This window comes from Oreochromis aureus, linkage group 17, assembly GCF_013358895.1.
Source record: "Oreochromis aureus strain Israel breed Guangdong linkage group 17, ZZ_aureus, whole genome shotgun sequence".
NCBI classification, from domain to species: domain Eukaryota; kingdom Metazoa; phylum Chordata; class Actinopteri; order Cichliformes; family Cichlidae; genus Oreochromis; species Oreochromis aureus.
Window position 1 is genome coordinate 1,022,532 of NC_052958.1, and position 27,323 is coordinate 1,049,854.

Here is a 27,323-nt window from a genome sequence, read left to right on the forward strand (position 1 = left end):
CGCGGCGTTTTTTCCTCAATAGTTTCATCACTTTTACTGTGTAAGGACAGCGCTACCAAGCACTCTCTGCTTATGAGCAAAAAAACAAGAAACAAAACAAACCAAAAAACAGCCTGATAGGTTTGTAGCTTGAACCTATTCGCTGGAACGTTGAAGGCAATGTAATCACACAGCAAGCAAGACACGAGTAGGCAATGTTCTTTGTGTTACTCATGCATGAGGGAGGCCTGCCTGGAGCCAAGTGTCGTTCCACCCACTTGACCTCCGTCAGACTCTCGTCCGTTCCCCCGTAACACTGCTCTTTTATTGTGGTTACATGAATATGCATAGGTTCATTAACATATGACATCTTATAGGTATACATGTGAACAAGGAATACCTTGTGTGTGTGTGAGCTGCTGACCAAAAGGGTCATAAAGCAGGAACAACATCCTAGGTCATAAAGAGGGTAACCTCCCCACACCCAATCTATGGTTCACCCTAGATAACACAGTGAAGCCATACAAAGGGCAGGAAGTTTTACCACATCAGACCTTCACAAGGATGTTTGCCTGTGATAAAACACTACAGCCCCTCACTCAGAACCTCGAGAATCTGGGGAGGGGAGAACAAAAGAATTCCTTTCAACACACAGTTAAAGTACAAATGGTAAGAATAAAAATGACAAACATTTAACAATTCACTCTAACATTTCCCTCCTGTTTTGTAATTTTTATGCTCCAAATTATTCCTATGTAGTATATTCTCAGTAATGCACCTCTTGCTTAACATTTTCAGTGCAGGCGTCATTCACACACAGGCCTCTGTCACGTCATTCATTTCAGTCATTTCATATTGTTGTAAAAGTACATAATTAACAAATGTATCAGAAATCATTTTAGTTAACAGTGATCTTATACATGGTAAAATGCATCCTATACATAAGCAAACAAATGAATTGTTACTTTAATAGTTAAAATAAGAAAGCAACACTTCAAAAACACTCCAGTTTGGTGGTGCTCCTCCGCAAGACATGTAAATAGCATGTCTCGCTGTAGAGTGGTTTAAGCTCTATAGGGCGTCATAATTGTCTCTTCCAGATGTTCCCATCACTGTTCATAGGACCAGAGTCCAAATGTATGTAGAATAGACATTCAAACATACATTGAGTTTACCGTTTGTCAACATCGTGAAAGCTGCAGACCTCTCCAGCAGTCTAGTTTTATGGCCCTCTGCCAACCCCCATCACCTCACTTCAGGCCTCCTTGTCCTGTGGGGGATATTTATGACTCCTCCATTGTCCATCCTCCATTGTCCACAATCTCTTCTGTTGGCCTCTGAAAAGCCCCCTTGGCACAGCTCTCATTCCAACGCAGCTTTGTGGTCCTTGCTGTGGCTCCAAAGTCTGATCTCATGATGGGCCCCAAACAGCTTGACCTTTGACCTCAACCACTGCCTGGACTGTCAGCTATGCCTAGAATGGGTTGCTTCTCACTGGGCCTCTGAAGATTTCTCAGGAGATTCCTTTCAGCAATACTCTGACTGCTGCACCTGTATTTCCTTGCTAGGAGGAGAAACTCCTAAAGCATGTCAATCATCATCAAACCACATTCTTTAGTTCAGTGAGCTTCATTTATGAACCACCAAAGCCTCATCTGAACATGGATGCACCACTTTACATAAGTTTAATACCCGTAAATGAACTGTTAATCACACAAAAATCATAAAAACATAGTTTAGAAAACATAAAAAAGATAGTTTCATGTAACTCTATAATTCTGGACCCCTCCTCTTGATGCATGGACACTCCCATGAGTCAACTCATCAAAACCAGATTCCTGTCTAAAAGAAAAAGGTTAGCTAGATCATGTCCCAGGCAACATCAGGGCATCTCCTCTGGAGCAGCTCCGTAACCCTGCAATAAAAGACGTTAGTGTGTTTCGCACAGTAAGTCTGCTCAAAACCTGGCTCCGCCTGGAGCCTGCACACACACCATCATGGCCTGGAAAACAAGATCTGGAAGTAAAATCAACCTTCACACTTATAAACAATTGTATCATTAGAGTAATAAAGCACTCAGCATCAGCAGGACAAGTATCATGTGCAGGTTTTCTCAAATCAGTAAACTACAATTATTGGCATAATTCGCCCCAAACATGGATTATCCCATGTACTCAGTTAATATTAATGTAATCGGTGACTTCCCTTAAGCAAAGTCACTCCATGTATTTAACACTAGGAGCTCAGTAGTGGCCAGCTAATGAGCCCCATATTAAAATATTCCACAAACACTGCATCTCTTAGTTGCTTTCTCATGTTACTTGTCCGTCTCTATGGACAATCCTGGAGGTCAGGCACAAATTGACAGGTTCCAGAGGTGCTGTAAAAAGACCATAAAGTTAGCCATCCATAGCTGTGGAAAGAACTGACACTAGTTTCAACACAGGGAATGTCTTGCATGTTATTCATATCATTAAAGTAACCTTCACATTTCCCCAACAACACAGTGTAACAGCATCACCAACTCATAACCTGTAAACACAGTTTTCTTCACACATGAACTCAGAAATCCTGTAGTAGAAAACATCAACCAGCTATCCTGGTATAAATCACATGATCAAATCACATGAAGAACTGTAATGCTGTAGAAAAGTTAGCGCTGCGCAGGTGTATACACACTTTCTCACAGTTACCTCTGTGAGCAACACAAGGTAATGAATAACACCCCTGGTAGATGCACAGACACAGAAAGTGGCATTTAAAAGGTTAAATTGGTATGGCCAAAGCTCACGCAACCTCAAATGTTGCTGTCATCTTTCTGCTCCTGTAAAAAGAAACACACATAGATTCATCTGCACCTTTGTCAGGTGGGGGTTAACGTCGCACAGTGATGTCAGTCAGTCTGTCAGCTTCTGTCCGCTTTTACCAGTCAGTCAATTTTATTTTCTCTCACTCATTCATTCACGCATTCATTCATTCGTTCTTTGCTGATAGTGGAACCTATTGTCGCCTTTAGTTTCCACTCTTAGCAAAATGACGTCATTTCAAAAAGAAAAGAATTTAGACTGGATTTTCTCGTTGAATCCTTTTGGACAGGAACTTATTTCCTAATTGTCCCAGATAAGTGACTTTCTCCTGAGCCCATTTTAATGTGGAGAAACTCACTTGCAACAATTTTCTCGACGACGCGTCGTATAGCGCTTCAGTTCTAATCGTGCAGATCTGCTCAAACAGAGATCATCAAACAAAAAACTTTCAGTGCACTATGAAAGTATCAAAATAAAAAGGCCTCGTTAAGTCATGACACATGCTCCTCATCTCAGGAGGGTAAATCATACCATTAGCATGGTTTATCAAACCATCATACTAATTGGCAGGCTCAACTTCACAACAAAAGAAAAATCATCAGCTAGATTAATTCAAAACCAACCCAACCATTAGCCGCACAACACACAACATAAGCCTCATGTCTCATTAGCTATGAATTTTAATCCCCAGGACTGTACTTTTTACTCATTTAGGCCACAGATTTTATTTAGTTTTCCTTTTTTCCCGTCATCATAAAACATGTGACATGTTGTCATGCATTTCGCAAAAGAAGTTTGTTCTTATGTATTCAGAGTTGTGTATCTGGGTGCAGGATTCACTCGCACATCACAACAGGGAACTCAGTGTTTTAGAGTCTCCATTCCAACAAACTCCAACACGTCTCATTCACTCGTGCTAGAATTCAATCACCTTTCATTAATCTAAGAACAACCAACTAATTTGCATATCAGCTATTAACCCACTAAGTTGACAGGACAACAGAAATGCATGTTCAAAATATTATCACAAAAATAGAATTTCCCCCATACAGTAAATTACTTGTGCTGCATCAGTCAAGCAGAAAGCATCTCCCAATTTACTATATTAACAACTAAATTTATTGTCTGATCACTGGTTGGTCAAACCAGAATCTTTTTTTTCCCACAAAAATTAAACTGTTGTCCTGCAACCTAGAGAGTTAACTGTCAGCATTGGATAAATTCAGCATTTGATAACAAGTGTCTGCTAAATTGACACTATTTTAGCACTGATGAGAGATAAGCTGATTTTCATTGCATGTGTGTTTGTTATTAGGCAGGTTTAATCAATGTCTGTGGAGCTGCATCTCCAACAGGGCATGTTCTTAAAGCTGCCTTTCCTACACACTTCTCTGCTATTATTTGATCATTTTTAACTAATGTGCTATGAGTCCACGGTGTTTGCATCACTTCTCATCACACGGCGACTTGGACAAGATGATAAACAGACTCACATGCTTAAGATGTTGTCTAATCTTCATGGGCTCTCTTGTTTGTGTTAGTAGGGTTAATGCATGTTCTGCTTGTGTGTGTGAGATTTTGTATATGTTTCTTTTTGCAGTGTTTCAGATTCCTTCACAATTCTCCACTTAAGCAGTCAGTTTTCTTTTCCCCAGGTTTACTAACCCAAATTTTGATTTCCCACATTAAACAACAGCTTTCCTCTGTGTCCTTACTTACTCTCACTCTGTTGTCCTCTCCCACTTCAACAGTCCAATAGCCGGCAGTTCTCCTTCAGCTTTGTCCTGTGTTCCACTGTCTCTTCTTGCCATTTTCTCCAAAGGTGGCAAATGTCAACCTCCAACAGTCTCCTCAGTTCTCCTCAAAAGTCCTTTTCACAAGCACGGTGACTTTGCAGCTTGTTGGAAACACAGTGTCATTCATCCAATCAGTCAGGATGATGGTTTGCTCTTCTTCTCCACTGCTGTTTGTCCACACTGCTGCTGCTTGCTGGGTCTCTTTGCTCAGGACTTTGCTGCTGTCTCTTTATCTGCCATGTTATTGCTCTTGGGGCTGCATTCCTTGTCTTCAGGGAGGAGTGAGAGCTCACTTGTGAGGATGAGGAACACATGGTGCTGTAAATAAGTCAGCCAGAAATTGGCCTGAATGTTTCCAATAGTGTTAAACTATAACTTTCTTCCGACTGCTGCATATGGGAAATTGATCCGGGTCTGCTTGTCATCTGAAAGTGACACACTGAGACATTTTGATCATTCTTATCACTGCTTAAAACAACACACAGAACTCTCCTTTCTTAAAAACAGAAAATGAGATTGTAGTTGTTCTTGGCTAATAAACACAAAACCTTTTTCCTATTATTTTCCATCTACAATGTAGATTCTGTCTCTTTTTTACTCTCTTTCTTTCTTTACACTAGCTGGTGACCTGCAGAATCACCGCTCTCACAATTTGTGACAATTACGTTTACACAACGCACACACACACACACTGCGACGTCAGGCACATTCACACTCACTTTTTCATCTGCATAAATAAAACATATGGCTGATGATGGTGATCCATAAGTATGATCACAGGTTTATCTAGTTAGTTTTCAACCCAACAAAGGAAATAAACAAAAACATGATGCTGATGCTATGAACACTCTACACACATGAATCAAGATACAGGAAAACTGCTGCGCATCTGAAAGAAGAAGCTGAACTCACGGATACGCTACATACTCGAGTTATCATAGTTCTCTTCCCCTTTCTTTGATGAGTTCTCAGCCAGCTCCTGATCTGAAAATGTGTAGCTTGCTCATCAGCTCAGAAGAGACAGCAACACAACCTCACACAGTGGTTGCGTGCTTTGCCCACAGTGGCAAAGACTTACACTTTCATATTCAACTCAGCTTCTCCATCATGTAGTTTTCAGCTGCTTCACACAGGGTTCAGCATAATAGTTGTTTTCATATCTGTGCTCTATATCTCAACAATGGCTCATATTAGGATGACAGTTTTCAAACAGGTCAAGTGCCTCTATGCATGTAATTAGGTAAAATATTTACCTATTTTACTTCATCTCATATGTCATTGTACTGAATTTGAGCAACCTTAAGCTTAATGCAGATTACTTTTAACAACTGGTTAAAGTAATGGTCTGGAGCACAGGCTGTTGTTGATCAGGGAAATCATCTAAACATTTCGTGTCAGCAAGGAGTGGGGGAAAGCCATTCACCAGAGCATAGCTTAACTGCTGCTGATGTGGACTGGCCTTCTCCACACGCTCTTCAAGGCTGCTGTTTTCCTGAAAACTTCCAACATTTGAGATTCTCCCGTGACTAGGTTACGCTCATGACAGTTATGAGAATATAAATACCTCGCACTGTTGGGAGTAAATTCTTGCAAAAATGTGTTGTCTCCCTGTGAGGCAGTCTTACTTGCTCGGGAACCCATGATAACCACAACCGTGTCACAGACCGCGCCTGCTCCGCAGTCATTAACACAAACACAGCAACACTCTTCTGGGACCCGAACCCAGTCGCGCGACTCTAAACCCAGTGAAGGGACGCTCGGGACACAAACCCAGGGCGATTTCAAAACCGGACACTCACCGGACGCTTGGGCCCTTGGGCGATTTTACCAAAACCTCTCTCTCGGGACCCTAACCCAGTTCTGCGGCTATAGAGTCGCTCTCTCAACTTACTCGGCGTTGCTTAGCGTGTAATATCAGCCTCGGATCCCGCCGATCGTCATTCGTCGGGGAGAGAAAACAGACAGCTAATCCACCGGCCCGATGACAAATTCTCACGTCTCGCTGACGTCAGGGTTCTCTCCTCGGTGAATGCCGACTCCAGGGATCCGGCTCGGAGGACCAATTAATGATAGGTTTGTAGCTTGAACCTATTCGCTGGAACGTTGAAGGCAATGTAATCACACAGCAAGCAAGACACGAGTAGGCAATGTTCTTTGTGTTACTCATGCATGAGGGAGGCCTGCCTGGAGCCAAGTGTCGTTCCACCCACTTGACCTCCGTCAGACTCTCGTCCGTTCCCCCGTAACACTGCTCTTTTATTGTGGTTACATGAATATGCATAGGTTCATTAACATATGACATCTTATAGGTATACATGTGAACAAGGAATACCTTGTGTGTGTGTGAGCTGCTGACCAAAAGGGTCATAAAGCAGGAACAACATCCTAGGTCATAAAGAGGGTAACCTCCCCACACCCAATCTATGGTTCACCCTAGATAACACAGTGAAGCCATACAAAGGGCAGGAAGTTTTACCACATCAGACCTTCACAAGGATGTTTGCCTGTGATAAAACACTACAGCCCCCCACTCAGAACCTCGAGAATCTGGGGAGGGGAGAACAAAAGAATTCCTTTCAACACACAGTTAAAGTACAAATGTTAAGAATAAAAATGACAAACATTTAACAATTCACTCTAACACAGCCCGTTCGTGTCGGTGGAAAAATGCACCATGTCGACCAATCAAAAAATGATATGGCAACATGGCATTTGGTTGTTTAGGAAGAGGGGGAAGTTTTAGGAGTGACGACGAGAGAGAGAGAGAGAGAGAGCGAGTTTTGAGATGTGAGAGATTTGTGACGTTTAGCGTGTTTGCAGTGTGTAGTTAATGTGTTGTCTTGTGTAGTTAGTGTGTAGTGTTGTGGATAGTTTTGTGTTGTGTGTCAGAACAATGAGGCGACTGCTGTCTCCAGGTAGAAACAGCAGTGATACACCTGCTGCTGTCAGACCTGCAGGTATCAGGCTGTGATGTTCTCCTTTATAGTGGACAGAAATTATTTTTTTTTGGAGTGGCACAAATAATTTGTGGCATCTTATTGAAGAACAGCTGATTGTTCTGTAAATAGTTTGAAATGGTTATAAAAAAAAGGGGGTAAAAGGTAAATGGATGCAAATAACTTTGTTGTTTGCAAAACTTGTGCATATGAGTTTAAAATTGACAATTTATATTTGCATTTAAAGTTATGAAATATGATTCATTAAACATGTTTGTGGTTGCTACAGTTAAAAATATCACTTTTTCTACTCTGATTTTATGTTTTTTGTCTGATTTTAGATCAATTGTGTTAATACAGTATGTCAAAATGAAAACATGACTGTAAATTCAGACACGTGAGGTTGTGCTGAAACGGATGATACCAAACAAGGCAAAGTAAACAGTTTTTAAAGGTGAAATGTGGAGAGAAAATCAAGAGTAGTTAAAAATGGCCAATTATACCCTGGACCCCAGAGGGTTAAAGATTAAGTAATGCAATAGTTACTTTTCAAGTAATTAATTACTTTTAGTATATTGTAACTCAGTTACTAACTCAGTTACTTTTTTGAGGAAGTAATTAGTAACTATAATTAATTACTTTTTCAAAGTAACTTGCCCAACACTGCTCGCCAGGCACACAACGCGCCATTTCTGCCACCCATCCATCGTGTATCCAGCAGGGAACGTCCCTCCTGGACACTCAGGCTCTCCCGAACCCAGGCTTCTCGTGGAGAATAGAGTGTCAATTGCATTAAGGGACCAGTTGATCAAATCCATAGTTCTTCTTTAGTTTTAGAGAACAAGAGCGAGAATGCGAGGCTCTCTCAGGGTTAGAGTCAAACAAGACAAGACAAGGACATAGAAGCAGCAGCAGGGAAGATAAGGGAAGGAGAGGGTGAAAGATGCGCCCGCCTCTTCCAAGAGCCAGAGAACAAGTATCAAGCCAGAGCCACTACAGCCATCTCCTTCTGTTAGTCTACCACCACTATGTCCGGTTGGTTAGCCACCACCATTTTATCCATCTGCATCTGGAAGTCCCACAGCATCTTAGCTCGGTCATTCTCCACCACCCTTGGGGGCGTCTCCCACTTTGACCTCGGGACTTCCAGGCCATTCATGTTTCTGTATACTATGCCACCCATAATATACAGAAACATGGGACAGGCCGCCATCTCTTGTGACTAGTTGGGGGTGAGAGTATATGGGTATATTTTGAATATATTCCTCAAACTGTACACAACAGTATGGTGATTACATCACACTTCCCAAGAACAATGTGATCTGAGTAAGACCTGAGATCTGATTCATATCCTGAGTCCAGGATTATACTCACCATTAGAAATGCACTCAGTCAGGTGTTCTTATTACATTATGTCATAGTGTATTCCTGTAGTGTATTTGGAGGACACACCCAGAATGTGTTGCACAGTGTAGTCTGGGACTGTACTGGAGTGACTGCTTGTACACTGCAGGCACGTGGACTTCCAAACAAAATTGTTTACCCACTAATGACAACATTTGCATGACTTGAATGCAAGTGCAGCCTCACATGATTGCAAAAAGTACAACACTGGCATGAGCCTGGAGTGCATGCACCTTTGGGCACTGGTATATTTTCTGCTGTGCCTCAAAAGTAGAATATGTGATCTGTGGTTAAAAGCTGAAATCATTGAGGTCTGAGACACTGCAGAGAGCAGACCTCACGAGAGCCAGTTTCCATGGCTCTATGCATAATAAATACTGATATATGATTGTTAGTGAAAACACTCATTAACCTCCATAACTACAACATCACTGAGGATCAGAACAGACTATGGAAATCATTTACTACAACATGTGCAGAGACGTCTTTACCATGTACATTTTGTCTAAGAGAGCTTCTACTTACATTCAGCTTTTTAATTAATTACTGTCAAGGAATAACCCCAAAAATGAGCAATAAAAAGCAATCCTCCATCAGTATTCCCCTGTTATCCTCACATAGCCCTCACCAAGGCCCTTTCTTCATTTTAATCAGGCTGTCATTCAGGGAAGCATCACTGGCATTAACATCACCACCTATGTTGCCATTTGCATCCACAGACAAACAAGAGCCACTATGTTTAATTCATGAGACTTCAAAATCACTCTTAAGGTGTCGAACGCCACTCCTTTTATAGGAATGAATTATTTAGCACTGCATTAGGTGATGTGTTTTATGAGTGCTATGATTGGAAGAATGAGACTCATCTTCTTTAACTAATATCCTATAACAATTATATAAACATTATATAAGACCACTAGCTGCAAACGAGATCGCTGCAGAAATGTGGACAGCTACAAACTGGGAGAGCAGAGCTGCATGGTCTGAAATCATTTCTGTATGATCCATGAGAAAGCAGATTACTCTGTTAGCAAGCCGAGACTGTAGCCTCATTTAGATTTTACAGCATTTCTAGTAGATAATTGCAGATGGAATAAGTTACGGTTTGGGAAGGCCTCGTGTACTAATGAGAGGTTAATGAATTGAAAAAGGCAGAGTCGGCACGAAAACAAGAACACACAGATTTTAGTGCAGAAGGTTTATATAAACAGAGAACCTGGAAGACGAGTCTGTGAGGTCGGATCCAACTCCTGAAGTTTACATAAATAATCTCCAATTCACTATCTGAGACCACACAGTGGTTTAGATTTGACAGCACTTCTGGTAGATAATAGATGAAATGAGGCTGCAGTTTGGGGAAGTAGTGCATGACTGCTCATTTTGTCAAAGGCCCTCCAGCTGTGAATCAGAGTAAACAAAGTATCACTGGTATTTAAGGTTAACTGTTTTTAAATTAACTGAGTTGGTCAGTTTACATCTTCCACTTTCTGTGTTTCAGACATTGCCTCTGCAGATTAATTATTTTCACAGAATGGTCAGCTGTGTACATCCTGTTCACTCTGTCAGCTGTTTAGCATCTGCTGCTGATTTAGGAAACACACCCAGGACCGGTGAAAGTCACAGTTTAATGTAGGCGGCTGCCTGCTCAATATAACATAATGCCATTGCTATATTCTGCACAAAATAGGCAAATTTATCATCTTTCCTCAGCTCAGAGCTGTTGGAGCTTTGTGTCTTCCCTGGTGAACTTTATGTTTTTATCCACTGAGTTGATGTGAGCAGTGAAGGATTCTCCTTCTTGGGTTTTAATTTTGACCCAGGTGTCAACAGCATATCTGTACCAGTGGCCAGGTGCCCCTAGGTGTCCCTAGGTTTCACAGTGGGTTCACCCGAAACCTTGGCTGATTGTGACCCACACCCGTTTTCACACCTTGGCTTGTGTGATTAGGTGGAGGATCAATAGGGGGTCCATGACCCTCTTGGGGACACTCCCATAGGGCGTTCTTAGACCTGAAGAAGCTTCTCAGATGAAACACAGGAAGATGAATACGGGAAAAGGAAGGGAGAAAACAGACGGACAGGACTGCTAACGTATTCACAGAGACAGAACATGACCGAGGGAAAGAAGGTAAACACGGGGATACTGATGACAGGACACAGAGATGAGAAAGAGAAGGACTGGACCCTAAAAGGAACTAATGTAATAAAACAAGAAATCAAGAAGAAACTCAGAGGCACAAGAGGGAACCACACTAAGGAACTAGAACATAAATACTTCATACTTTCAAAGAAATAACCAACCAGTCCAGAACAAAACTCAGAACGCCAGAACCATCTCGGATGCTTGCATGCTATAGTTACTGCACAAAACAATTATTATACAGCTACTTACAGTTGCTGAAATATTTTACAGCTGTTGGCTTCTCAATTTGTAAGTAAATTACTGAACATGCGAGAGAAAATATCCTATTACTGTTTGCACTCCTCAGTAAAAGGAGCCAGTTGGTGGTCGTTTATCTGCTTAGGATGCATCCTGATCAGGAGCTGTTCTGGACATTGTCACGGTCCTGGTTCGTGTGACCCAGTGTTTTGAGTTTCATTGTATTTTATTATCCATTTATGTTCTAGTTTCATTTTAGCTTATCTAGTTAATATGTCTTATGCCTTGGTTGCTGTTATATTTCATTGTTCATTAGATTCCCCTTGTGTCTTCACCCCTGTGTTTAAGTTCATGTGTGTCATGTCTGCATCCCATTATGTTTCCTGTTTTATTTTGAAGAGGTCTGGTGTCCCGTGTTCACTGTGTTTAGTTTTACTTGCCCTGTGGTGTCATCATGTTCATTCCAGTCAGCTGTTTCCTCATGTGTTCCACTTCCCCCGATCACCTCCTCTGTATATTTAGTCTGTGTGTTTTCATTCACTCCTTGTCTGCTATGTTCATGTCATGTTTCTAGGTTTGTCATGCATGCCACATCTTCATGTTCACATTCAGGGTTTTTTCATGTTTTAATCTTAGTTCACCCAGTCTAGGTTATTGTTTAGTTTCACCTTTGCCTTAAATAAACGGCTCGTCCATAATGTGTGTGCAGTTGGGTCCCCCTCCTCACTCCACAGTCAGCTTCAGCCAGACTGTGACAGAGTAAGAAAATCCAAAATAAACCGGCATGCAACTAGCATTAAACTGCCTTATTTTCACTCTCAGCTCACTCTTCCCCACAATGGACTGGTTTAAGTCATTGTTTAGTTAAGTTTAGCTACATTATTAGGGTCAATGAAATATCTGGCTTTGGATTTAAATGGACCTTTATGTAATGTAAATGTTCCAAAGGGTTTTTTTCTCGGTTCAGTGAGTGACAAATTCCAATACATTGACTTTTATGATGACAATAGTTGTCTCAAGGTGGACTTAAATGGGAAAATCCACCTGTTAGCTTTAATGTTTGGGGTTGTTTATGAATGAGAGGAGTTTGGAGGGGAGCCTGTTTGAATCACCAGACTAACAAACTGGAGTCTGTTGCACGCAATCGACTGGCAAAGACGATTGGACGACTGTCTTTTTAATGTTGACTGACATTGAACTATTTAATAAAACAGTTTATATGTGATGATGACGTCTGCCTAAACATGTCGTACTTTTGCTTTTGCCATGTGTCAGACGTCATGATGAAACCGACATGGACAGAACACGATTGCCCCAATATACTGAAACTGTCTCCACACAACATTAGATTTATAATATTGTATGTTATATATATTGTCATACTCCCCCATTCGTACACACAGAGACAACCAAAAACACTGACTGTCATGATTCATGTAAGAGAAGTGAAAATAGCTGTCGTGACATCACCCATTGATTTGACTTTCAGTCGGTTTGGAACCTTCATCATTAACATCTCAGTTTATTGAAGCCAGAAGCTTATTCGAACCAATGTACACATATTTGTTTATGATGTTTAAAATCTAAGTTATATAATGCTTTTTTAAACCAGCAGTGACGAGAGTTACAGTTAGGATTAGGGTTCAGAGTAATCCTAATTTATAATGACATTATTTAATGACAGAAGTTTATTTTCCTTTGTATTTGTTAAAACTTTGGTCCATTGGAGCCAAAGATACTCGGGATTCATTGCCTTTAGCAGCCTTCAGTGGTGTCGCACTTTAAGGCCTCATTGATCCAACCTGATGGCTATGTTCATCTCATACGTCTGCCACCTGTAATCTGGTCTTGAGATCCCTCCACATGTGAGTTCCTGTCACAGATAATCTTCCATTTGGAACCATGGTATAACCAAGATTTACAAAACAGACTGTTTTAGTCAATATGACCCAAAATGAGTGACTGAGCGAATAAACTCAGCAGGAAAGTATTTACAGAGGTCAAGTCAGAAAGCCACTTCCCCATAGACTTCTTTAGGACTGCAAGTCTGTTTGCAACCACAGCTGTTGCCATCTGGTGGCCTTCAGATAGAATGCAGGTTTTCATGAACTTCCACATTGGCTTTATTTTTCTGACACATAAGCTACACCCATGTTTTCTTCTGGGTATGTTTTTAAGTATAATATTTACTTACTGTACATGGCATATGTGAAATTGTAGTTATTGTTGGAATTGTTGTCACTTTACCATAAAGGTCCAAAATTTCTGGGAACACTAAAAAAAGAACATCTTTCAGGTAACTTTGTTTTGCCAAACATGATAATCTTATAAAACTGGGAGTTGGGAATATCAGACACTACATCCCCATGTTTTATTTACACTCCTGAAAACCATTCATAATGCTGAATTCATTTGTTACAGGACAAAAACTAAATAATAAAATAAAATTGATAAAGAAAGTCTAAAAAGTTGAGAAACAACAAGCTTCTTTCTGAGGATGATACACGTCTGCTGTCACTGTTATATGAAAAGAGACAAAGAACATTTTAAATAACAGCGCTCCTGTCTTCTACACAAATATTCCCATACAAGTAAACAACATTCCCAATTCTAAGCAGATATATTTTCATTTTAGATTTTGTCTCAGATAGTCTCATCTGTTTTTGCTGTTTATGTTCTTGCTCCTCTACTGACTGTGACCTTTGCCATCAGGCTCCCATACGATGTGGATCTTTGAAACTCTGAGATAGACTATGTGGACAAAAGTATTGGGCCACCTACGGTATACACCTTGAGATAAAAAGATGTTTCTTTGGAAATGTCAGCTTACTTGTATGTGAGTATAAGTTTTATAAGACATAGTAAGAAGATTGTTTGACCAGCTGACAATCGGTGCTGAAAGAAAAAGAAACTGCTTAGTAAATTCAAACTAAGCAGTTTCTGACAGTAGCTGCTAATGCGCATCCACGTGTCACAGTAACCTGGTGTCAGAGTACTCCTGAAAAGTGAAGGAGTACTTCTTAAGCAACACATAGACAAAACTATAAACAAGAACAAACACAACACAGTCAAAAGATGAGTATCAGTAATGGCCAATTGATTTCCAAAGCTAGAAAAACATGACCCAAGTTGTAATTAACCTAAATTATTCTGAACAGATCCCAGTACAGTGTTTGCTTTAAGTTTTAGCTGGATACATTGTAACATTTCAGCAGATAGATCCAGTGGGAAATGAAATGAATGTCTCTTCACTGCCTCTCAGTGGTCCCATCTTATCTTCAAGACCTCATAGTTCTGTATCATCCCAATATAACACACCCGCTCTACTTTAGACTTAAAACCCAAAGCATACAGTTAGGGCTGGATCAACTGACTGAATCCTCCCTTAACCAACCGGTCGCAGCAGATGGCCCCGCCCCTCCCTGAGCCTGGTTCTGCCGGAGGTTTCTTCCTGTTAAAAGGGAGTTTTTCCTTCCCACTGTCTCCAAAGTGCTTGCTCATAGGGGGTCATATGATTGTTGTGTTTTCTATCTGTATGTATTATTGTAGGGTCTACCTTACAATATAAAGCGCTTTGACGTGACTGTTGTTGTGATTTGGCGCTATATAACCATATTGAATTGAATTGTCTGTCCCTGGTACGGTACTGTTGTATTTAAAGCCTCCATTTTCACAGACTGGATGTTGTCAACAACTGCCTGCTGGATTCAATCTTGGGGAATGGTCTTTAATGGTGTGAGTAAATTCAAGCCCGTGTATTTGTGATTCATGGTTCATGGCTGAGATCTTTCTTCCTTCTTCTAAGATGAGACCTTTTTCAACCTTATGCCTAGATACTGTTTCGAGAAGGCCCTGCAGAAAACCTGCTGGCTCTGCTGATCCCCAGGGGAAAAAAGTGTTCTCATTAGATGTAATTACTTAAACGTTTCATAGATGTTCAGCAGAGCTAAACGTGCTGCCCCCTTTAAAGCGACTTCTTTATCTGCCGGGTCAACTGGGGCTCTCCAGAAAAGACGAGGCAGATGTCAGTTTGGTTAAACGGGATACTGCAGCTGCCCGTTTCAACTCACTGCTGATCAAAGCTTCTGTTTTCCTACATACTGAGGCGCTGCTTTGTCATATTGATCACTTTTTTGTAAAGACTTGAAAATAACATGTCTTGACATGTCCACACACACACACACACACACACACACACACACACACACACACACACACACACACACACACACACACATATTTAGCTTTATGACTAGAATGAAAAAATTAAACACATTTGCATTGAGCGAGTCAACAGTTCATTCACAACATGAAGGTTCAGTAAAAAGCAAAACAGTTTCAGTAAAAGAGGAATGCATGTATGAAACGCTAAATGGCAATAGGATCATTAGCTGGAATGTACTGCAACTACACAAAAATGAAAATGGTCCAACATGACAATGCCTGGTTGTCATTTCTCGTGAATATTCTGTACAATAATGTACATGAGTGGAAGTCCTGGATCTTCTCTGTGCCTGCCCGTTACTAGTAACTGGAAGGACCCAAGAAGTTGGAGAATTCATGTGATCCCACCCCCGCTAGTCACATGGTTTCATGTTTGATCCACTGGCTTGTGAAATATTCCACAAAAAGCTTTAAAAGATCATAAGAAGGTTCCACCGGATCTTTACTTGATCTTCTGAACAATCTGTTAATCGTCTCCACAATCACAGTAGACCAGTAAACAGAAACAGTCCTTAGGCTGGACGTTCTTGTTCTGGGAGCCACTATTTTTCCACAAGTACTCACTCGTTACACTTTAGTCTTTCGTGGTCTCCATGTCATTTCTTTCACGTCTTTCCTGGTCATGATCCATTTCTGCATCTACTCCACAAAATAAAAATAAACACAACTTTTAATTTTTGATATTTCTTCAGTTCTTCAGGTTTTTTTCTTGTATTTTCAAGATATCATCAAGACACCCATTTTAAACACACACACACACACACACACAAAATCTGTAACCAGGATAGAGTGGATATGAGCTGACACATGAAAACATGGAATAGCTTGTTTTTTTGTCTGTCTGTGGGTTCAGCTGGTCCGGCACACCCAGCTTTAACAGACGGTGCCGTTCTCCTGTCGGGATTTGGGACAGGTAGACCTCGGTATTGGTTGAACAGAGGGTGCGAGAGTGCAGAAGAAGCCAGAGATAAGTGTGAGGCCGAGGCCTCCCCAGGCGCAGAACATGGACCAGCCGTAGCCGTGGCCGATATCATCGGGCAAGCTGTACAGGTACCGAGGGTAACGGGAAAGCTCGAAGTTGATGCCAGCGACGCAGGTACAGAGGGAGATGATACAGAAGGTTCCTACAAAAAACAACAAGATGTTGAAAGATGGTGAGCACCAGCAGCAGGAACTGAACAGGTCATATCATGCAAAATTTAAAAAACAATTGCAGTTGCTTTAATACTTTTAATGCCAATTATCTTTGAATAGATCCAAAACACATTGGAACTTTTTCCCTACATTGTGTTCACTGGAAATGCTTCACCTATTGCATTAATTATTATTATTATTAAGTATGCATGAAGTATTTGTGAGCTACAGAGAATTCACAGTGAAAATATTACAATGGACTGCGGTAGGGCTGCAAAATTACCTTAATATTAATCTCAAATACGTTCTCGAATTATGTTTTTGACTTCCCACAATAAAATCAGCCTGACTGAGCAATGTTTCAAATGCAAAGTTAAAAAACATCACACACACCCTAAATCAGTGCCTGCATGTGTTAACCACAGCCTAGTGCAGCCCTGGATGATGCAAACACAACAAGGACATAAGATTTGGGATAAGGCCGTATACATATAACTGTTACATTAAACTGTTGAAGCACTTGGTTGTGAACATTTTCCATCCTTCACTTTTCATCCCTTCAGTATAGTTTTTCAAATATTTCTTTTATGTCATGTTTTCTTTCTGGATTTATATTTGAAATTTTCTCTCTCACACTTAAATGAAATTATCAGAAAAGTAAAAGTGTTCATTTCTTTGGAAATGAGTAAATTTACAAATTCAGCAGGCGATCAAATAGTTATTTTCCCATCTTCACAGATCCTCTGTAGGAACCTCTGAACAGGTGTACAAGACCATATACTATGCACATTGTTGTTGATCAATGAGCTGACCTCCCAGCCCATTGTTCATTCAGTGTGCTGGTTTCAGTCATTGTGCAAATGTCCTGTTTATAAGGTTGGAAACCTGCAGTCAGCTGAGACTGAAGAAGTCACCTGATGATGATGGCACGTTTCTCCCACTGAAAACGTCCAGATGAACAGAATCAACCTTTTGGAATCTGCTTTCTCGTTGTGTCTCCCTGTCCTCTCTCTGTGCTTGTGTGTCTATGTTGATGTTGATGAATCAGTTACCTTTTCCCAATGATTTTGTCAAGAGGCACTACTTAAGATGGTGGCTGAGGTTCAGTCTTTGCTGGATCATTGAGCAACACTGTTAATAAAGCCCCGGTTCTTTAGTCTGGTGTGTTTTCCTTGCCTTTTTGCCTTTACTAACCGTTCTTCCCCTTGTGTACAGACCTTCCCTGGATTGTCCCCTCCTCTGAGTGCTTGGAGAGACTGTTGTGCATAGATTATAAGAACCCAATTCCCGATGGAAGAACCCACCAAAGGTGTTTAAGAGCAACAGGGCCAAGTTAGTGTCAGTAGCAAGGCAGTGGTGATTGACAATGTGGAGAAGACTGCAGTTCTAAAATGTATCAAAGTGGGAGTGAGGGAACAGGAGAAAAAAACACCGGGGTTTGTTGCCATGGTTCATTTTGTGTAAGAAAATATGGACTTTGAATGATGATAAAAAAATATTTCAACAAACATAAAGGCAGAGAAAATTGCATAGGTCCTTGAGGTAGAGGTCCAGGCATCTGCTGCCCCCATCACGCATACCCCGATGCAATTTGTGTGTGTGTGTGTGTGTGTGTGTGTGTGTGTGTGTGTGTGTGTGTGTGTGTGTGTGTGTGTGTGTGTGTGTGTGTGTGTGTGTGTTTGTTTGTTTCTGAGACTCACCTCCCATTAGGAAGAGGAGGCCAGCCACATATTGCATGAGGCCTCGGTCCCAGCAGCAGCCAAGCAAACCAATGATCCAGCCGAACAGGATGATGGCCACAGCCATGCCCATGAAACCAGCTGTCATTCGCCGCAAGTCTGAGGAAAGACAATAAATGAGAAATTCAGTGTTAAGGTTATCATTGGCCTAAATACTGCAGCTTATTTATTCTGTTTGAGTGACGAGAAGTCAGAATATAGTAGTCATGACAGAAACAACACTTGAATAGTTCGTGGCTTTGTTTTATTGCATGTTGCAAATGAACACTTTGTTTTTTTAATGTATTATTTTAAATAGGCATGTGCTTCATTTAACTTATACACTAGCAACATCTTCTGAAAAAGTTAGAAAAGGGGCAACAAAATACTGTAAAGATTATTGCCAGCATTATTGCAAAGACTACACCCTGCATATATTCCAAAAGCATGGATCTGTTGTAAAGAGTAAGAGTGAAATCCAATACTTTCTGGACCTGAGAGGAAAGCTACACGTGTTTGGGATGTTATCACGAGAGAATCTGCCTCGGGCACAGGAACGTCAGCAGCACCTGTACAGCACAGGAGCTCGAACCAGACAGTTTTCATCAGGAGATAAAGGGCTTGTACTGCTTCCTTTATCCAGCTCAAAGTTACTCTCTAAGTGATGAGGACCCACGTGGTCACACGGCGAGTGGGGTGGTCAGACAGGGCGAATCCAAACAGATATATCACTCTTAAAAGCATGGAGAGAAGCTGAAGCCTCTTGGTGCAGGCTTATTATAAAAATGTTTATAGCTGGTGAAGCTCTGCTGCAAATGACCGGCTACAACATCCAAAACAGAGAAACAGGAAGATGGAGACAGAGTACCCCTCTGGGGGTAGCGACAGGTCAACCTGATCTGGAACTAGAATCAATTCTATTTCTACAGCGCCAAAGCACAACAACAGTCACCTCAAGGTGCTTTATATTGTAAGGTAGACCCTACAATAATACAGACAGAGAAAAACATGAGCAAGCACTTTGGCGACAGTGGGAAGGAAAAACTCCCTTTTAACAGGAAGAAACCTCCGACAGAACCAGGCTCAGGGAGGGGCGGGGCCATCTGCTGTGACCGGTTGGGGTGAGAGAAGGAAGACAGGATAAAGACATGCTGTGGAAGAGAGACAGAGATTAATAACAAGTATGTAATTAAGATAATTGAGGAAGCAGAGCAAAACAAGGACTATCAGCTACAGCTGAAGATTGAGGAATAACAGTATCCTCACATCTAGCATTTCTAAGCTCTTTTGCCAGCTTTACTGGGTAGCAAAACCTGTGTCCCACAACCAGGGTCATGAGGCCTGCACATCAGTGTCAACTACGATCAAAGGATAAAGTGAGTAAAATGAGCATCTTTGCTAAATGAATTCATATTTTAAATTACTGATGATTGTAAAGCAGAGAAAGAAACCTGCTGGAAAAAAGGGAAATGATCCAGTCTGGTGCCTTGGATGTCATTGCTCTCTTCTGCCAAGCAGGATGGGATTTTTGTCTTCCAATGTACAACATGAGTCTGTGTCTAAAAGGCCATGAAACTAAGCGAGGCCAAATGCAGCAGACTGTGCAGAGGCACTGACAGACAATGGCTGCACGGCATTATTAAGGCATTGGTTTTGCACAGAACTGTCTTATTGGTTGCTGTGTGTCCCTTTGATAGGCCACTCTTCTGGCACTGCTGATAAAGCCAGACTTGTCTGACTCAGCAATTTTTGACACAAGATTTTCTTAATCTTTTCAGGTCCATTGCCAAGTTGATAAGTGAGCGACGCTCCAGACTGGAGCCAGAAAGCCATCTGAATGAGTCAAAGGCAGGAGAGAAAGCAGGAGTGAGGAGGAGGCAGAGAACACTTAAAGGTAGAACTCAAAGACACTATGATAGTAAAGTTCTAGATGTTGAGCGTGGAAGTGAGTGTTACTCATTTGGAAGTTTTGTGTCGTCGTCAGAGCTTGTTTAAAAGTTTACATACACACAGTTTCCTAATTTTAGTAGATTAAGGCATCCTATTACACATGAAAACTAAAACAAAGACCTCAGATCACTGTAATGGTGCACAATCATGTGAGCAAAACTAAAGATATTATTTACCGCTTCAAACCATTTAGAAATTCTGCTTATGAAAAAGTGGCACTGAATACTCTGGTGCTTGGGCAAAGATCACAGCAATCAGGATTACTCGTCTGGTGTACATCGTTACACACCAGAGGTGCTAATGATGAGTCTTTGTTTTTGACCTTTGTCAAAGTGATGGTTGACCATGTCTAAGAAGTCCAGCTGGACACAGAAGGGAATAAAAATGCTGATTGTCTGGACATGATATGGAAGCCAAAGCAAAGTGCTTCAACATGCTGCTTTTGTGTGGGTTTAACTGTTAGGTCAGTTTCAGTCTTGGAAAATAAAACATAACGGACCAAAAGGTGAACACAGGTGTGTTTCTATGCCCTTTAAAACACATTTGAGCCAAGCTTAAAGTTTTCGCTCGCAGCCACAAATGCATTAAAAATGAAAATGATTGAGATCAAGTGTGAGAGTGTTTTTATATCCAGTGTTTCTGTCACTCTGTGAATGTGGTTCAACCTAATAAATGCATTTTAATGCACTTTACATGATGCTGTTTCTGGGAACAACCGAAATATCGATTTGTTAATGAAATTATCGCTCTTCCCAGACAGAATGGAATTTTTAAAGATTCCACACAACTCTGTATTCATGACTTGTCCCTCAAGAGTTCTACAACATTTGGTCATGGTTAAGGTTTATAGAGATGCATAAGGCTATAACAGAAGGCTCTGGGTGAGGTGTTACGGGCACCTCGCCATCCACACTGAACCTGCTGTATCTCTAATAATAATGGATTGCATTTATATAGCGCTTTTCTAGGCACCCAAAGCGCTTTACAATTCCACTATTCGTTCACTCTATTCATTCATTCTAAGGGAGAAGCCAGTCATTCCTTACATTTAGCTGGTTTTTCAGCACCTGTCTCTGGTGGTATTTGGCTGTGGATGACCTTTGTGCATGTTTATCACGGTTCCTGTTGGTCTGTGGGCTGTTCAGGTACTTGCAGGTATCCTGTATGTCTGCTATTCTGGTCTACTCTGGTCGCGCTGGGCAGACCTCCTTCTTTCTCTTTGCAGCCATTCAGATACGTTTATCCAGTCTTTTCCAAAATGGAGAGAAATTCCATCTGTTTTTCCTACTGTACAGGAAAACAACTGAAATAGTGACGTTCTGACAAATGTAATAAACCTGTTTATTTGCTTTTTTCAGCATCTAGCAGTTTGTCTTTTGGCAGTGCATGCTGCATCTGAGCAGTACTGTTTCTATTCTCACACACCACAGAGGGAGAGAGACGAGGGAGATGACCTTGGTTTCCCAGACTGCAGCGCTATCCTGCTGCCCATGTGCATTGGGGAGATAAGCGACAGTGCTGAGAAGCCAACTTGACAAACCTGATGCCACACAGCTTTAAAGCTCAACACAGTTTTTCCATTACACTGAGGTCCTGGCTCAGTGATGCTTGCATTCAAAATGTGTAAACCCACACACAAACGCATCCTATCTGCTCGATTTTCTGTCACATTTTAAAGCAACTTTAAGTTATTTATTTGTAACCAGGTTAAAACTGGCACTTATTAAAATGTGTTGAAATAGGAAAGCGATTGAAATCCATGTTAAAATGCTTAAAGTATTTTTGGAATTCCCTTTTAAAAGGAGTACAGTGTGTTTACTAAGTTTAAAAGAGCATTTGCATTTTATAAGGTTCATTTCTACAAGTTTCCTGTTTTGCTCCTGACTGTAGGAGGAAATGAGCGTGGCTGTGATCGTAGATGGGCTGAGAGAAGTTGTGAAGGAAAGTATGAGAAGTTTGCTCGACAGTCTTTGTCGATGCGCATATTTTGCCACTTGCCTGTGAGAAGCATCCCCCGTGTAGCTGCTCACGTTTGTTTTAGCTCATGTCACGGACCCGAGTCTGAGACTCCGTGTTTATGTTTTCTGGTTATTATTTCCAGTGTTTAGGTGTTCTCTATGTCTCCCTTATGTTCCTTGTGTTGTGTCTAGTGTTCTTGCTTCCTGTTAACCTCTGTTGGATTGCCCCCCCCCCCCGTTTAATACATTAAACAGGGTTTAATGTATTTGATGAGCTTCCTCCAGCGTTCTGTTCACCAAATACTTTACTGTGAATAAAGAGCAATGATGCTGCGCTTTAGGTGGCTAACTTGGAGGTAATTACAGTATACTAAGAACATCGTGCGACACTGTGAAATCTTCTGTGGCAGCTGGTAATAGTAAGCTAAGCTCTGTCTCTCTCTCTTCTCTTCTTCCTTACTTAAGTCACCATAAATGACTCGAGGATTTCTGGGCTGGTGGATACAGAAGCTCTGTGATGTGACTAACCGGATTAACGAATAGGGAGCAGTAAGGGAAGAAAATGCAGCACGGACTCACCATCTTTCTGCTGCTATGGCAACACATTAAATGTATGGGAAGTACAGCAATGCACTGACACACCACACAGGATAAAATAAACTTTGTTCTCTATTCTGCTTTTAAACTGGAATTTTCCACTAAATCACAGTTTTGATGAAACTCATTAATTATCTACCAGGTATGACTATGACAACAGAATCTGTTTATTTAAAGAAGAATATCAGTGTTTACTTCTGATGCATGATTCCTTTTGACTGCGTCCTGAGCTCTTCTGTTATTTGGGCAACACGGGTGCAGAAGTAGAAATCTATCTGCCTTCATACCCAGACTATCACTGCATACCTGATCAGTGACGTGTTGTCGGATTAGCCCTTTCATAAATTCACCTTCATTCTTCTGTTGAAAAGATGGATTCATGTGTTTTTTGTTTGTTTGTTACTTAATGTTTTGGCAACCTTCTGACCTTTTCTTTGGCAGCATGGTCAGATTCCCAGTCATTAAAATCCGAGGAAGATGTTAAACATTTCTTCACTGAGCTATATCATCCAAACATTTTCCATTCTGACATGTTTTTCTGTTACATGACTAAATGCAAAATATCAAAATTTTGATATTAAAGCTGTCATTTGGATTTTGACCCATCGTGGTCTGACTGCAGGTGAACTTTGACATTAGCTGATTCAACAATGATAATGAGATCAGCTAAACTCTATTCTTGGATATTTGAAATTTAACAAGAAATCGAAGGGCAACGTTATAGTTCTGTTTACTGTTTTCTGAGCTTGTGCTCGATTCCTGTCCTGGAGATTTCCCAGCACACACAGAGAGAAATGCTTATGGTACAGAAGAGGACAAACAGGTGAGCGATTATTGAATATGCAGCTTTGAATGGTAAAGTCGGTGGAGCTGGAGGAGAGGGTTTTGTGTACCAGGGACAAGTTGCTGAGCACTGACAGGTAGGAGGGGTCTCTGTAAGGAGATTAAGTGGGCTGTAGTGTGGCACCGCTTTGAAGTCTGTAAAGTGATGCTGCAGACAACCATGAGACGACTCTTTCAGTTTTCAATTGTGGCTCGTAGCTCTGTGCAAATATGAAGGAACCCCTTTCATTCATGTGTGCAGTAACATCACACATACACGCGTGTTATTAGGCACATCACACAAGTCATCTGATATTATCTCATATTTTGCATGTGATATAGTAACATTTTTGTGGATGAGTGTCAAGTCAGTGTTATTTTCAACATCAGTTTTCAGATATGAAGATAGTTTCTTCCATTCCTAACATTCAGGTATCTGGACTGTTAATACTGAAACACATCTACAGCATTGGCCCCAGCATGAAAAAGAAGAGTTGGTGTAGCAAAGAAAATTGGCAGCTATAAGACTGGCTGATCAAACAAAAGCATAGTTTTCTGTGAGAGGGAAATGTCAGTGAAGGTTCTCAGTCATCCAGGCCACCGTACTGTAAGGAGCTTGGAAAGAAAAGCGACTGGACTTCTTTAGGTTTCTTGAAGACGTTTACCTCTCATCTGAGAAGCTTCTTCAGGTTTAAAACCAAATGATGGAGTCCCAGGTGTTTAAACCCTAGTGGGAGTTGTCCCTTAAGAGGGTTGTTCATGAATATTTTAAATACAAAGAGAGTTTCTACAGTCAAAAAACATGGATGTGCCATAGACTCCCAAGTGTCCAACCTTTTCATGGAGGGAGTGGAAAATAAAGCTCTTGGCTCTTTTAAAGAAACAGCACCTAGCTGCCGGAGGACACGGTGAAGAACATCGTCTTCGATAGGGTGCATCGCCTCGGCCCCAAGCGGGCTGCGGCCGGGAGACCACGTCCTATCGTGGCCAAATTCGGCCACTTCAAACAAAAGGAACATGTGAAAAGCCGCGGCAGGGAATTAAAAGGAACGGACTTCAGCGTGAACGACCAGTTCCCCAAAGAGATCCTGGAACGACGCAGGGTCCTCTTCCCAATCCGACGCGGCTTCATCCAGAAGGGCTCCCGCGCTGTCATCGCTGTGGACCGGCTGTACGTGGACGGACAGCTTTACCGCGACCCCGACACCACTCCGTGGCTGTATTAACTTCACACCAGATAAGAATCCGCTACACCCTTTCCCCATCCACTCACACTAACTTGCATTAACATCTGTTTAACTTACTAATATCAAATCACATCTTAAGTGTGACATCATAGCAGAATGAACACCGTCACTCTCCGTCAGTGGTTTGATTGGAATGTTTCCGGGTTTTTTCCATCTCGTTTTTTCTTCTCTCTTTTCCCCCCTCTTGTTTTTATGCTGCTCACCCTTGTCTTTGGTTTCTTTTTTCTTTCTTTCACTGCTTCGATCACCTGCTTCCACACTCATCCACAAACAACATCCTTTATTTCGACACATACACACAGCACGATCACGCACAGTCATGCGCTCAACGGCAGCACATTTACATCAGTCAGACAGCGCACACAGACCTACAGGATACACACACTTAAGCCAAGCATACTCATATTAGTAAATATGCAAACACATAGTCAGACTCAGGGAGCATCTCGCCACACATTCTTTCTCTCTCTCCTTCTCTTTATTTACGAACATGTGATGTATTCTCTCCACCTGTCTAAGCGACACACACAGCACACACCCCTAGTTATACACAGACATCTATGGGCGCACTAAGATTTGTTACATGGAATGTAAATGGAGCTGGCTCCAGAGAAAAGAGGTTAAAAATATTTAACCAACTCAAAAAACTACAGGCAGATGTTGTCCTTTTACAAGAGACCCACAGACCTCTTAGAGGTTCGAATGAACTTAAAACACCTGAGTTTCCTAATGTGTTCTCAGCTTGTTATAATTCTAGACAAAGGGGAGTAGCAATTTTAATACATAAAAATATTAATTTCACAGTACTCGATACAGTTATAGATCCAGAGGGCAGATTCTTAATCATTAAACTATCTATACTTGATACAAAGCTATGTATTGTAAGTGTATATGGTCCAAATGTTGATGATCCCTCATTCTTTCACAGTTTTTTTCAGTGCACTCTCTGAGCACTTAGATTGCACACTTGTTCTTGGAGGCGACCTCAACCTTGGACTAAATGAAGAAATGGATAGGCTCAACACAGCAGGAACTCAGCGTAATTGGCAGTCCACAGATATAATCAAACAGTATATGAGCGACTTTGGTCTTTGCGATGCATGGCGCTCCCTCCACCCCAACAGTAAGGAATATTCTTTCTTCTCACATGTTCATCACTCCTACTCTCGTCTGGATTATTTTTTGGTCAGCAGCTCACTGCTGAGGGACATCTCAGACACTGAGATTCATCCTATAGCTGTCAGCGATCATGCTCCTGTATCTTTAACACTAATGCACAAGAATAATACTACGCCAAGTAAAAACTGGAGATTTAATACATCACTGCTTAAAGATGAAGACTTTATTAAATATTTTAAAAAAGAGTGGACTTCATATTTAGACTTTAATGACACTCCCGGAACATCAGCTTCTGTTTTATGGGAAGCTGTGATGAGAGGTAAAATCATTTCTTTCTCATCACATAAAAAGAAAACAAAAATATTCAGGAATTAGAAAAAACCATCAAATCCCTAGAAGAAGCCTACGCGTCCCACCAAGATCAGGAAACACTGAACAAAATATGCAAAACAAAACTAGAATTAAATGAGATAATTGATAAAAAAACAAAATTCTTAGTACAAAGACTACGCTTACAAAATTATGAACATGGTAATAAATCCAGTCAATTTCTAGCAAACCAGCTAAAAATAAATAAATAAAAAACAACTATATGTGCTGCTCAAGATTCATCTGGGAACACAATATATGACCCGAAACAAATAAACAACATTTTTAGGGATTTCTATAAAACGTTGTATTCACCACAAATAAACCCGTCTAAAAAGGAAATTGATCAGTTTTTAGACAACATAACTCTCCCAAAATTATTAGACACTCAAGCAACAGCACTGGATTCGCCACTGACACCAGGTGAACTCCAGGAAGCCCTGATAAGTATGCCCAATAATAAGGCTCCAGGTCCAGACGGCTTTCCTGCAGAATTCTACAAAGAATTCTGGACGATTCTAGCACCAGTTTTTTACAGAACGTTGTTGGAAACCAAAGAAAAAGGCAGACTTCCATCAAATATGAATTCTGCAAACATTAATCTCCTGCTAAAACCAGGCAAAGACCCTGTATATCCCTCAAGCTATCGTCCAATATCCCTTATAAATGTAGACCTTAAAATAATCTGCAAAGCTCTCTCAAAGAGATTAGAGAAAATAACCCCCCTTTTAATTCATCCTGACCAAACTGGTTTCATAAAAGGTAGGCACTCATCAACAAATACACGTAGATTACTTAATTTGATAGACTACTCATACAGTAAAAACCTTGAAACTACTATATTTTCTTTAGATGCAGAAAAAGCGTTTGACAGAGTTAACTG

At 41.0% G+C, this 27,323-nt stretch overlaps 1 protein-coding gene across 1 annotated transcript in view; it reads right to left on the bottom strand.

Annotated features, from left to right (window-relative positions):
* Positions 1-15,604: 15,604 nt before the first annotated feature.
* LOC116309636 (transmembrane protein 178B) overlaps positions 15,605-27,323 on the bottom strand; it is a 31,827-nt gene continuing 20,108 nt past the window's right edge. The window contains exons 2-3 of the mRNA XM_031726303.2: positions 18,361-18,498; positions 15,605-16,650 (exon numbers count right to left, since the gene is read on the bottom strand). Of these exons, the coding sequence (XP_031582163.2) occupies positions 16,400-16,650; positions 18,361-18,487 (378 nt within the window). The 5' untranslated portion in view covers positions 18,488-18,498 and the 3' untranslated portion in view covers positions 15,605-16,399. The remainder of the gene's footprint in view (positions 16,651-18,360; positions 18,499-27,323) is intronic.